The sequence below is a fragment of the Asterias amurensis genome, chromosome 11 (assembly GCF_032118995.1).
Source record: "Asterias amurensis chromosome 11, ASM3211899v1".
Lineage (NCBI taxonomy): Eukaryota > Metazoa > Echinodermata > Asteroidea > Forcipulatida > Asteriidae > Asterias > Asterias amurensis.
Genome location: NC_092658.1, coordinates 19,515,700 through 19,530,417, shown reverse-complemented (window position 1 = coordinate 19,530,417; position 14,718 = coordinate 19,515,700). Strand labels below are relative to the sequence as shown.

General features: G+C 37.3%; 1 protein-coding gene across 1 annotated transcript; it reads left to right on the top strand.

The window, feature by feature from the left end:
- Window positions 1-6,126: 6,126 nt before the first annotated feature.
- Window positions 6,127-14,713, top strand: LOC139944028 (serine/threonine-protein phosphatase CPPED1-like). Its single transcript, XM_071940971.1, has 5 exons — window positions 6,127-6,320; window positions 9,291-9,497; window positions 12,466-12,747; window positions 13,518-13,658; window positions 14,350-14,713. The coding sequence occupies exons 1-5, from the start codon at window positions 6,149-6,151 to the stop codon at window positions 14,541-14,543; spliced, it is 996 nt and encodes a 331-aa protein (XP_071797072.1). The 5' UTR covers window positions 6,127-6,148; the 3' UTR covers window positions 14,544-14,713.
- The last annotated feature ends 5 nt before the right edge of the window (window positions 14,714-14,718 follow it).

Genomic DNA, 14,718 nt, shown 5'->3' with positions numbered 1-14,718 from the left:
TAAAGGCACTGTGCACGTTTGGTAATTGTCAAATACCAGTGTTCACACTTGGTGTATCCAGTCATTTAGCAATAACAAGTCAGTAAAAATTGGGCTCAATTGGTCATCGAAGTTGAGAGAAAATTATGACACAAAAGACACCCTTGTTGGGCGAATGTGTGTGCTTTCATATAGGATTAAAATACTTCTAGCGAGAAATCTGGGCGAATGTGTGTGCTTTCATATAGGATTAAAATACTTCTAGCTAGAAGTCTTTTAATATTTTAGTGAGAAACTACCCCTCTCTCAAAAACTACGTTACTTTAGAGGGAGTCGTTTCCCACAATGTTGTATACTATCAACAGCTCTCCAATGCCTGTTACTATAAAGTCAGTTTTTAAGTTAATGTTTGTTTTGAGTAATTACCAAACGTGTACCTTCCATTTAAAGCCATTCATACACTTTCGGAACAGAAACAAAAATAAAAGTTTATTTACAAATAACTTACAGGGTTTGCAGAAGATAATTGTGAAAGACTCCTCTTGAAATATTATTCCATGAAATGCTTTACTTTTTGAGAAAACATTAAAACAATGATCAATTCTCGATAACGAGAACGACGGATTTATTTTAAACACATGTCATGACACGGCGAAACGTGCGGAAACAAGGTGTGGGTTTTCCCGTTATTTTCTCCCGACTCCGATGACCGATTGAGCCTAAATTTTCACAGGTTTGTTATTTTATATATAAGTTCTGATACACGAAGTGTGGGCCTCTGGACAATACTGTTTACCAAAAGTGTCCAATGGCTTTAAGTCAGTGTGTTGTTGTTTTTTGTAATTTTTAACAATAATGAATGTGTAGGCCCTAAACGCGTCAATTTACTGAGTGCTTTTACAACAGTTTTTGTGTGTGATATTTTTTAATAAACCTTATTGATTGAATAATAATGATAATAATAATAATAATAAACATTTATATAGCGCCGAATCCATTAAAAATGCTCCCAGGCGCTTTACAACAACAACAATTTTAACCACAAAAACAAAAAAATTAAAAGGTCCAAAATTAAAATCCATAAAGTATGATCATAAAACAATAAAGATACATGTACAAGTAAAAAGATGAAATCAATCAATCACATTGAGTAAAAGCAACCGAAATTGTTTGATCCAGTAAAAAACCTCAAACAATAATTATTATTAATTAATTAATAATTTAATAATTAATAATAATTATTAATTAATAATTGTGAATGAATGAATGAATGAATGAATGAATGAATACTAAAGTACATCCTCCTCTTGAGGGATGTACTCATTGGAAGATACATGTAGATAGATAGAATGTGTGCATGCGATTCTGTATGCCTTTGTTTGTTGTGTATTTCCCTGCATGCTCAATATACCCTGCTCCAACCACATCATTGCAGGGACTCTTATTGTTTGGAATTTCGCTCCCCACCACATGACGACCTGTTTTTCTATGGGGCTTTGTATTTGACACTATTTTTGTATAACATTCTTTGCTGCTTTTGTTAAAACATGTTTATTTGCTGAAGCAATGTAGACCACACTGTAAGATGAAGTTGGTAAAAGAATCATCAAATGTCCATGAAAAAGTTTGAGGGTGTGGGTCATTCCATATCTGACCATAGAGAAAGGACCACAGATGGTCAGACCACCACACTTGTTTTACCTCATGTCTTAAATTCCGATTTTGATAAAAATTGCTGTGTTACAAAAACAATTCTGTGTTGTTCTTTTAACTTATGCGATGGGGAGTGTCGCCATCGTATAAGAATACAAAAGAAACTAGATTGTTTCAATAAAAATGCAAGCAATTATATCAAAAAAATTAATTGTGAAATTATTTTGCAATAAAAAAATACAATAAAGTGTAGATGTCCATGCTATAAAAACAAGAAAGAAAAAACAAATGAAAAAATTTATTAAAACAAGACAACAATAATATTGAAGAAGCCATGAAATAAATAAATTAAAACAAAATTTAAAAATGCTATGTATAAACCGAATCAAATACTATAATGAAGGTATTCATTGAAGCACGAAATAGAAGTTATAGTGTCACAAAGTGCCGGTACCGTCAGGTTTAATAACGTGAATGTAATTCCCTTTTAAAGGCAGTGGACACTATTGGTAATTACTCAAAATAATTATTAGCATAAAACCAACTTGGTAAGGAGTAATGGGGAGAGGTTGGTAGTATAAAACATTGTGAGAAACGGTTCCCTCTGAAGTGACGTAGTTTTCGAGAAAGAAGTAATTTTCCACGAATTTGATTTTGAGACCTCTGATTTAGAATTTGAGGTCTCGAAATCAACCATCTAAACGCACACAACTTCGTGCGACAATGGTGTTTTTCTTTCATTATTATCTCACATCTTCGATGACCGAATGAGCTCAAATTTTCACATGTTTGTTATTTTATGCATAATATGTTGAGATACACCAAGTGAGAAGACTAGTCTTTGACAATTACCAATAGTGTCCAGTGTCTTTAAATATCGTGTCGGTTTAGTAATTAAGGGGGGGGGGGGGGCTAATACTGGTTTTGTATAAGCGGCACACCGTTTTGGCAAAATGGTATAAGAAAACCTCTTCTGGGCCAATACCGGGTTTTGTAGCTGCACACCATTTTTGGCAAAATGGTATAAAAACACCTTTTCTGGGCCAATACTAAAATTGTAGCTGCATTTGGCAAAATGGTATACAAAATCTTTTCTGGGTGTTAGCTGTTTGTATTTTGTGTCTAGATAGGTAATCTGTATAGTATTCTGTGCTTGTTTTTGTTTGAAAAATAATCGAAAACAGCTAAATTTTAAAATTTGTGCCTTGTCTTCTCCATCACTGGAAGACTTTTGAAGTCACATCTTCATTTATTTTGTAGCCCAACTAAGCCCGTTTAAGTTCGCCTTTAAATCCCCCCCCTTGTATTGCGATATTAGTTTGAGTATATTTTTGTTATGATTCTGATGACAGTTAAAGATCTATGGATGTGTGGTGTGGACGTACATTGGATCGGTCACCAAAGGACCAAGGTAATGACAGCTTTGCCTTATATTCGACCTCCACTGTTTACCTCTTTGTAATTAAGTAGGATTTGAAACTTTGCAGAAAGCTTTCTCCAGCTTTCTCTTCTCCAGAAGACGATCAGAGCATACTGATCGAAACGTCGAGTTCAAACCAACGGTTCTTTTCAGAACAAGCCCAACTCATTTAGAGATAGTCAATACCGCCCAACTCATTTAGAGATAGTTGTTACCGCAAACCTTTCCGCCTCTTTGTAACTGTTTATTTTAATTGTTATATATAATAATTGAAAAATGATAATGAGTAGGGTAGATGGCCTTACCTATCGATCCAAACTAGACCTTCTTCAAAGGCACAAAACTAGCACAAACAAATACATATACATTCTATAAAGAGAGGGGAAAGGGATTAAGGGAGGGATCCAGAAAGAATCGGAAAAATATAGCCAACCGAAGTTTCTATTTCAGATACAATTGGTGGCTATGAACCAATAGAAGTAAAGTGGTGAGGACAAAGGATGATCAGTATGAAAGGATGGATTACTGGACCATATTTTGTTATTTTATACATACATATTTTGTAATCTGGCGTCGAGCATTTGGCAGTATTTACAATATATTGACACACTTTAAGGCGACTTTACGATATAAGTTTTGATGAAACTTAGGCCTATACTCAGCTGTTCAGTGGAAAAAAATCTTATGTTTTTAACATGATGAAAAAACAACAATGCCATAATGAGTTTTGATTTAAAATAAAACTGGCCGTTAAATAAAGTAGTTATAAACTATTGACCTTTCTCAAAGACACTGTACACTATTGGTAATTGTTAAAGACTAGTCTTTTTCTTTGGTGTATATCGACATTATGCACAAAATAACAAACCTGTCACTAACACCTTTGTCACACGAAGTTGTGTGCTTTCAGATGCTTGATTTCGGGACCTCAAAATCTAATTCTGAGGTCTCGAAATAAAATTCAAATAATAATTTTAGTGGAAATTACTTCTTTCTCGAAAACTACATTCTTCAGAGTGAGCCGTTTCTCATAATGTTTTATACTATCAACAGCTCCCCATTACTCGTTTCCAAGTAATGGTTTATGCTAACAAGCATTTTGAGTAATTACCAATAGTGTCCAAAATAAAATAAAATAAACAAAGACCAGCGTTTTTTATAAAGCGCAATATAGTGGAGGTCGGATAGTGCACGTTGGCTTTCAAGATCAAGATCAAAACAAGATTAAGACAGCAAAGTGTAAGAGAAGATGTAACCCGTTCTCTTGCAGAGTCACACCCCTTTGTCAAGCCCCTTTCCCACTGAAGTTTGCCGACCTTGTTGATGTTGTCCTTGCTTATAATAGCTTTCAAGATGGACTCGAATTGGTTTTATTGGCATTTCTTGATTGTTTGCATAGTGGTCGAATCCATTGATGCTTATGAATGTTTTTACTGGAATTTTCTTCAGGGTTGATGCTTTATCAAATTAACAGTTGTTGTCATGTTTTATTCATAATTGTCATGATTTGTCAATAAGCGTAACGTTTCTTGAAGGATGATTACAAAACTCAACTTAAAACTTCAACATAACGTGAATTCTTGAGGAAATAAAGCGGAGTAAAAAATTAAATAGTAAATGAAATTATACTAACAATTGCAACAAAAATTGAGGAAAAAATATTCTGCATTTTCTCTATACTGCTCTGTGCTTTGAACTGTGGGCTCAAAATGTAACAAGTATTTCAGTGTGTTTGATTTAGGAGTACAAAACAGATAATGTACCAGCTAAATTAATATTTTTTTGCATATCCCTAAAATTAGCATTACATCAATCATGAATAATTATATTTTTATTCTTTTGAAAAATTAATAACATAAAGTCCATTAAATACGAAATAAACAAGAAAATAAACAGCATGGATCTGCTAACCCTTGCCCATTTTGGCAAAAGAAATAAAAAATTAGAGAAAAAAAAACACGATTATTATTATTATTTATTTATTTATTTATTTTTTTTGGGGGGACTTGTAGCAACTATCCAAAGCTGCAGACTCAAAATGGAAGTCTTATCAATTACGATTATAATATGGCTCATTGCCAGAAACTTCCCTGAACTAATATAATTTTGTGAGCGCTGGGAAAATGCCATACACAAAGCAAAACAAGACAGAGGACACAAAACAAGACGGAGAAGAAGAAAGAAAGAAAGAAGAGGAGAGGTGGAAACGAGCAGATTCTCCACGAAGGAAAGACGTCAGGAAATTTAAGGTTTGTATAGAGATGGGGTAGACAGTATAGGCCTAGTGAGTATTAACGTGTTGGCATAATAGATAATAGATACATAGTCCAGATAACTCATCAGTTTCTGAGAACAGGTTAACAGGATCAGCTATGACTTAAGTGTTAAGTTTTGATTATAAGATGCTCTCCCGGTGATGCCCTTGATGAGGATGCCAGTCCGTATTTCACTTTAAGAAATTCAACACAGGAGGAGTAGGTTTGAATATATAAAAAAAAAAAGATTAAAAAAAACCCAGTAGGCCTAACAGTACTTTCAATAACCTTATTGCCAAATGAAGTATAGATTATTAGATTATATAGATTTTTATTATTTTTGGTATAATTAATTATGACCTGTATACATTACCTTTTTATTGAGTTCTCCATTCAAGAATATGTTAGTAACATGTCAAATGAAAGTAGTAGGTGGTTTATTATATCGACCCAGCACCTCGAAGCCAGCACCCACGGCAGCCGCCCCACCCCCTTGTTTTCGTGTTATTGATAAAGTACAATTAGTAACAAATAATAATTATTCTCTTTTTATTATTTCTTCCCCGTGTTAATCAATCGAAAACACCAGGATATGTTATTAATTTTATAAACGCATTACCAATCCCGCCAGAGGGCCCTCCTCCTCATGTCTTCTTACTCCCCGCCCCCTTCCGTCCCCACCCTGCCCAAAGGTTCACCTAGTATCTAATTCAAGCCGTTGTAATTGTTACAGTTGTGGCGCTTCGCTGCGTACGTCTAATCTGGCACGGTACCAAACAAGGAGCAACGTCTCGGCATAAGATTAACCTCCCGTACACAAAATGCAGGTGGTGTGGTCGGGATGTCAGCACTCAACAAGTTACGGTGGTTACAACAGTGTGGTGGAGGTGGTTGCATTCGTCGTGGACTACAGCTGATTGCCGTGAAAATGGCACTACAGGACTACCAAGGAACTGGCAAAAGACTCTTCCAAATTCGTGCTAGAAATCGTCAGTTTGATGGGTTCGATAAAGGTATGATTAATTTGTTCACTGACATGTTTACCTTGAGTTTTTACTGTGACCACCACGTATTTTATAGTGACCTCTACCAGTACTGTGCAGTGGCCACAGTGCAGTGCTACCGATTTACGTACCATAGGAGTGTAACATGTTGACTTCCTAATTGCCAAACGTACGATAATGAATGGTATATTTACTACCATCAACGGGCCACCATTGCTTGGGTCCTGTCGGGTAGAATTCGCTCCATGGGCCTGTTTACTTGCTTGGGATCTTGTGTGTGACTCGACTGAGTGCGAGTGTGATAAGTGTTGGGGAAATGAACATTATCGTTATCGTCATCCATGCAGTTATAAACAGGGAACAGTGATGCAGATTAACTTCATCTGGTTTGATAACCAGATGTTTTGGTCTATATTTTGTATTGTGGATAGTTTGTTTATATCACTTTACTTGATTATTTTACCTGCTCTCATCATGGAGGTACCTTCATGCTCTCACCATCTCTCACCTCTGCTCTTTTTAGGGGGAGAGGGGTTTAATTGGGGGAGGGGTCAATGGGGGCAGAGGTGTTCGGGCACTGATTGGGGTATGGGTCATAAAGTTCAATTGTGGAATGGGCAAAAAGAGGGTTCCAATGGGGGAGGGGCTTAATGGAAAGAGGGCTTCAATTGAGGAGGGGTCAATGAGAAAAGGGTTCAAATGGGAGGGGGTCAATGGATAGACTGCTCTCTTGGATTCCAATGTCAAATAAGTGGTGTGTAGCTTGGGAAGGCAGTGCCAACAGGGATTGGTAGGGGGGAAACATTGGCCTGAAAGCCATTTTTCAGACTTGTTTACATCCCCTACCTCATCCACAAATGAAAAGTGAGTGTTGTCTGAGCATTTTTGGGGGGAGGGGACTGGGGAGGGGGTTGGGGAGGGGGGGGGAGAGAACAAAATCAAGTATCTGTTCTCACTCGACACCAAACAAAACTAAAACGGTCGTTCCCTGCCTTTTCTCTTAATTTCTTATCTGAATATTTGACCAGGTAGACTCCCGTTTTTTTCTCAGTCTCCCCCCCCCCCTGAGGCTGATTGGATGTTAGATATCTTGTTGATTCATTTCTTGAATCTTACTAGAACATCCATCTGGCCATGGCAACTTAACACGCTTTTTATAATTCATTTTTGTTGGTGCATGTCTTTGGTTAATATTTAGCTTTCAATACATTGATTGACAAATTGTCAATATCTGGCATGTCTGGTTGTCGCGAATGCAAACACGCATCCTTTTTTTCCTGTTTTTCACAAAGTCACAGTAAAATTGAATTGAAAACAATAAAGTGCAGTCGACGTGTTAATTAAAAAAAAAAAGATTTAAAGCCATTGGACACAATGGCTTAAAAAAAAAAAAAAAAAAAGATTTAAATAAATTTTTTTTAAATTCAAGCTTCATGCATTATAAGTTAACCTGCAACAATCCTCCAGAGCAATATTTCCTTATTAATACAGTATGCTGGTATGATGAATTGCAATAGACGCCGTCTTTACAGGCAAATTGCATTTTTGTTTGGGGGGCGCCAAGTGTCCCGTTTATTAAAGCTCATGCTGTTTACTAACCATTCAGGCATCGAGTTATGTGAAATGTGCGCGTGGCTGTGTGTTCCGAATTGCCCATAAAGATGGTGGTTGATGTCATAGAACTATCTTTCTGCTATTGTAATTGCCTGCAAAGGATGATTAAATTTTTTTTAATTGAATTTTGAATTGAATTGAATATCTAGGCCTATACATGTACATGTATAGTCAATATGCTAATTTCAGTCTACCACAGTTGACCATATAATTATTTCACAGCATGAGACCACTTTCATCGGCAAATTTCTCTGCATCACAACAGTCCTGCTGATTTGAAAATCGCAGGCGTATGGGAAAAAGCACACCTGGGTTTTTGTTTAGGTGTGTGAATTTGCCGAGCGTCAAATTAGTGGTGCACAGGCTGGGACTGAAACCAAAGTTAGCCATATGTCAAGGTGTTGTTTACTGTTCATTTCCTTTCAAAATTCACACTAGTTTGTATCCACTACAGCTTCAAAGGTTCCTTATTAAGACATAACAGGTGACTGTACTTCATGATAATAAGAGTGGCTTCTTATACAGCGCTTTCTCATTGAGCTTCAACATTATTACCCTCACCACTGGGACATACATGTACATGTACATATGTAAATCATTCCATCTCAGCTCCCTGGGGAGTATACAGCCTGCGCTGCCTAATATGTAGTGCACTAAGCTAAATCTATCACAAGAACCAACTCTGCCCTGACAGGTACACACTTACCTGTGGTTGGAGAGAAGCTTGTGGTTAAGTGTCTTGCTCTAAAGGACATAAATGTCACGACCGGGATTCGAACCCACACTCTGCTGAACAGAAAACACCAGAGCTTGAGTTCCCGCCCAGCCACGACACTCCACACTTGTAGTTTGAGCGCGCCGTTAATATTGGCCAAAATACTGCATCTTGAAATTAGTCTGATATGAGTAGCTAACAGATCATTGATGTGTTGAAAACTACAACACACATATATTTACTCTCCCCCCCTAAGAAAAAAAATATAGGTACTTAGCTCGCCTTCTTTCTATTTACAACCTTAATCCTCAATTTTCATGTTCTCCTACATGCATGTTACCCCTCACTATCACCAAACTGTTTACACATTATTAGAATGCCTGACCAATAAGCAATTTAGGTATATTATAGCTCTCAGTCCTTCTGAATCCTTCATTATCGTAGGATGTAGAATGATTTAAAGGCAGTGGTTATTACTCAAAATAATTATTGGCATAAAACCTTTCTTGGTGACGAGTAACGGGGAGAGGTTGTTGATTATTTTATCAGTCGACAATATTGAAATCATTGGTAGATGGAATAGCCTCCCAAATTATTTTGTATTTATTATAATACCCAAGTTTTTCCCTCTTTTTTTTCTTTTTTTTTAGAACATGAAAGAACATGGAGAGGCCCATTTACATTCATCGCGTCAGCTGATATACAGTTTGGTATGTCAGCCGCATGGGACGACCCTACAGTACTGGATTGCGAGCCAGAAGTGAAGTTGATGAGGAAAGGGATTGAAAAGATTAACAAGATGCAACCAATCCCACGATTCCTCGTCGTACTCGGTGATCTGATTGACGCATACCCAGGTATGTGTTGGGGGGATAGAAGATTTGGGATTCACAGAATTCTGCGTCTTTCCTTTTGGACCAAAACATTGTACAAAACATTGTATACTAAATAGCATCTTGATTGGTGTCAACAAATCCCTAATCACTAAACTCCAACGCACATTGTCATTGTCAAGCGCAAGAAGTACGACTCCATCACGTAGATCTCATTGCTTTTCACTGGCTCCTCATACAACAGCAGATCAAATTCAAAGTTCTTCTTCCTGTGTACAAAGCTCTCCATAAACCGTCGCCATCCTATATATCTGACTTACTGCAGCTGCAACCACAAAGCAGACAGCTTAGATCATCCACATCTTCTCATCAGTATATTATTGTTGCACCCTGTGACGAGATCCATGGCGTTTTTTATACCCGTTCGCCTCGGGTGCCATTTGCCACCGAGGGTGTACAAAAACCTATGGACCCCAGTCACAGCGTGCAACAATTGTTTTGTTATACCTTGGTAACATTGTTATTCCTCTTCTCAAAGTTCTGTTGTTATCTTCAAACATTATTAAAACAGAGCAATGCATTGTTCAACCATGGTTTAATAAGCAGACGAACGGTTCAAATAAGAAACAATTCTTCACCTGTTGATCGAACCCGCGTGTGTTTCGCACAGCGCTTGAAATCGATGGACAGTGGGAACGATCAAGGTGATGTACACCGGTGTACATCACTTTTCATGTTACCCGGCGCGCTGTGCATTACGCGTAGCGCGCATCATTAGCCATGATACATGCGTATTTGTTGCACGGCACGTGATTGGTTCTCGACCAATCAAACTTCTCAATTGTGCACAGAACCCATGCTGTGTTATTTGCAGATCACTTACTCTCCTGTTTTGGACCAAAAAAAATGTAACACTCTCCCTAACAACATCAAGGGTGCTAATAATAATATAATAATAACAAATTCTTATATAGCACATCACAATAACCGTATCAATGCGCTTTACATTAGTGCCCTGGGGTTGATTTCATATAGAGTTAAAGGCAGTGGACACTACGAGTAATTACTCAAAATAATTATTAGCATAAAACCTTTCTTTGTGACAAGTAATAGGATAGGTTGATGGTATAAAACATTGTGAGAAACGGCACGCTCTGAAGTAACATAGTTTCTGGGTAAGAAGTAATTTTCTGATTTTGAGACCTCGGATTTAAACCTTGAGGTCTCGAAATCAACCATCTAAACGCACACAACTTCGTGTGACAAGGGTTTTTATTCTTTCATTATTATCTTGCAAGTTCGATGACCGATTGAGCTCAATTTTCACAGGTTTGTTATTTTATGCATATGTTGAGATACACCAACTATGAAGGATAGTCTTTGACAATTACCAATAGTGTCCATTGCCTTTAAGACTAGTCCTAACTATAGGACTAGTCTTGGGAAATATGAAAAACGCATGGGTAGTCCTACATGTAAGCTAGGACGGGTAACTCACCCTAACTCGAGATAGGACTAGTCTTAACTCTTTGTGAAATCCATGGCTGGTCATTGGGCCAATAAGATTCCTTTAATCTTTCTCAGCTCCCACTACGGAGTACACAACCTGGGCTGCCGTGGCTCTCCCAAGGCTTTTTCATTCACAATATAAACCTCTACCCTCGCAGGTACCCATTTATACCCCTGGGTGAAGAGAAGCAATTATAGTAAAGTATCTTGCTCAAGGACACAAGTATCACGACCGGGATTCAACACTATTCACATTTTCAAGAAACTCCTCAAATGTTTTCTATTCCAACAAGTGTATCAAGATTAATTTCATCTTAGCGCTATATAAATTCCCTCTGATCGATTGATTGAAAACAGTCGCTGTTCCTTCATAAAACAGTCATCTTTCTTTTTCAAGTGAGTTTGTCAGCTCAACAATCAAAACTAACAAGTAATATTGATACTCTTGGTGGTATTTTGAGTAAAGAATTGAGAAACCTATTTAATGCTCAATGCCTTAGTACCTCTTCAAAAGTTGCCAACAGACTTAAAGACACTGGACACAATTTGTTATTGTCAAAGACCAGTCTTCTCCCTTGCTGTATCTCAACATATGCATAAAATAACAAACCTGTGAAAATCTGAACTCAAATGGTCGGCGAAGTTGCGAGATAATAAATGAAAGAAAACCCACCCTTGTCACACAAAGTTGTGTGCTTTCAGGTGGATGATTTTGTGGCCTCATAGTTACTTTCTCGAAAACTACATTACTTCAGAGGGAGCCATTTCACACAACGTTTTATACAAACCAAATTCATGGAAAGTTACTTCCTTCTCGAAAACTACTTTACTTCAGAGGGAACTGTTTCTCCCAATGTTTTATATTATAACACCCTTTACCATTATTCTGCCTTTTTATTGGTTTAGAGTGCGTCACATGATGTCTTAGTTTTGCTAGAGGACGGCCGTGTGATAGCGCATCAGTTTGCCGTGCGCTAGTCCGAAAGACTAGAACACAGCGTGCAGTACCCAGACGTCTGTTGCGTGTACGAGGATTAAAAATTAATAGTCTGTAACCATTTCCGATTACACGACACTACATACAGAGCACAGTGAAAAGTTTTCGCAATCTGTATTCGCGTCTTGCGTGGATTGTAGCACTCGGGTCTGTGAAGTCTGTACAGTATTTAAAAATGTTTGGGGTGTTATATTAACAAATATTGGCTGCTTTTACTCATGCAATGGTTTAAACTATGACTCCCTTGGTGATTCACGGAGCGATCTATTTTCCCTCGGCTTTGCCTCGGGAAAATAGAAAGCTCCGGGGATCACCTCGGGAGTCATAGTTTTACCCAAAGCACTAGAAACAGTCAATATTTGTATACTATCAACCTCTCCCCATTACTCGTTATCATGCTTATAATTATTTTGAGTAATTACAAACAGTGTCCACTGCCTTTAATGAACAGTCAATATTTGTCTTTGTATTTTCATACTTTGTCAGGTACTGCAGGAAGCGATGGTCAGGTGACGTCTTTCATAGAGGAATCGAATCGTCTAAATCCATGCATACCGCTCGTTTGCTTACCGGGAAATCATGATATCGGTGACGTTCCAACACCTGAAAACATTCAATTCTACAAAAATACATTTGGGGATGATTACTTCGCATTCTGGGTTGGCGGAGTGAGGTTTATCGTCCTCAACTCGCAGCTGTTTGCCGACTCCAGCAAATGCGAGGAAGTGAAGAGGGAGCAAGACCTATGGCTGGATCAACAGCTTGAAGGTACATTTTAAGAAATTTTTGGAGGAGTCATTAGTTGCTTCTATAAGTCCTGTTAAAGGCACTGGACACATTTGGTAATTGTCAAAGATTAAAATAACGAACCTACAAACCTGTGATTGGTAATTTTGGTCATTGAATTTGCAAGAGAATAATGAAAGAAAAAACACCCTTGTTTGGTTTCATTAATTTGTATGCTTTCAAATGCATAATAAAAAGGCTTCAGCTGAAGTCTTTTATTATTTGAATGAGAAATTACCTCTTTCTCGAAAACTACATGTACGTTTCTTCAGAATTCGGCGGTAAGCAGAGCCATGAGATTGAGTCCAGAGATTTAATCCAGTTGGCGTGACCGCTCTTCATATAGATGGTGATATCAACAATTAACTATTTGATCAGTAAAACTAAACAAGCTGTATGTATAATCCCTGTTATTCCTTACTTATTCCTTATGGGAGGTTTAAGGCCCGGTCACACAGGCCCCAATGATGATAACGAGAACGAAAGCGAGAACGATAAAATTGCACGCCCTCGATTGGTTGAATGAGCTTAGGCATGTTCTGCGTGGAGCAATTCAACCAATAGATTGCGTTCTCTTTGCGTCGTTATCGTTATCGTTTTCGTTATCGCTGTAGTCTGACTTGGCCTTTTAACTTGTCCTGATAATATTTTGTCTGGAACTGTTTTTACAAACTGTTGTATCTTGATGACAAAATGTTTGAAAACTTTGAAAGGAAATGTTTTTTTTTTCTTTTTCTATTATCTGTTTGCAGACGCACAATCCTCTGGTTGTAAACACATCGTTGTGTTTCAGCACATCCCATGGTTCTTGAAAACGCCGGAGGAAGACAACGATTATTTTAATACTGACCTCAGCAAGAGAACGCCAATGTTGAAAAAGCTACATGAAGCTGGTAAGGGAATTGATAGTGTCACGTTTGTTGTTAATGATTCTGGTGAACACAAAGCAAGATTGTGACTTAAAGGAACGTTACAGAATTGGTAAGAAATAAAAATCGTGAAGATCACATATTTACTTAAACTTATGATGATAGTTGAAAACATTCCTTGAAATATTCTGTCTGAAATGTCATATTTGATGAGGAATAAATAATCTAACTTCCCGTTTGGAGTTAATCGCTCAGTGAGCGTTTTATTAATTTTCATTTTGGCATCGATGCAATGCAAATTTGTAATCGTTTTTTCACTATTCTCTCGTGACCCAGATGGCCGATCGATCTCAAACTTCTACAAGGGTGTCAGTTTATGTATATGATGGATTACATAAAGTGCTTTACTGCCAGCAACTTTTTTGTTAGCAAAAACCAATTCTGTAATGTTCCTTAAAACTGACAAGGTAAATTTGAATAAATTTGGAGTTAAACAACGAAAATTTGACTATTTTACCCAGTTACTTTCCCTTGTGGTTTACCACTTGATTGGTCAAAAACACAACTTTTAAAAATAATTTAAATTTTAGTTTTCCATAGTATACCAATCACTTTGAAAACTGCTTTTACTAAAAGCTATTCTAGTCCATTAAAATTACTCAAAAGCTAATAAACATAAAGCAGCAAAATGTTAAAACTCTGTAATTTTCTGCAGGAGTGCGTATAATCTTCAGTGGTCATTACCATCGTCGAGCTGGGGGTTTCTACAAAGAAATGGAGCATGTTGTCGCTTCAGCATGGGGTTTCCCACTAGGGGAGGATAAGTCCGGAGCGTACGTTGTTAAGGTAACAGAGGATGCCATTTCCCATCAATTCTATCCAATCGATGAGCTACCTCTTGAAAGTTAATAGTCAAGTGTATATATTATTGTAAAAGATCGCTTGATGTTTAACTCACAGATAGCAGTTGCTCTTATAGGAACACGTTGCCTTGGATCGAACGAGTTGGTCTTTGAAAAGCGTTTGAAACCGTATGTTATGAAATGCAAATGGTTAGATAGATAATTTAAAAGTAGAATATAAT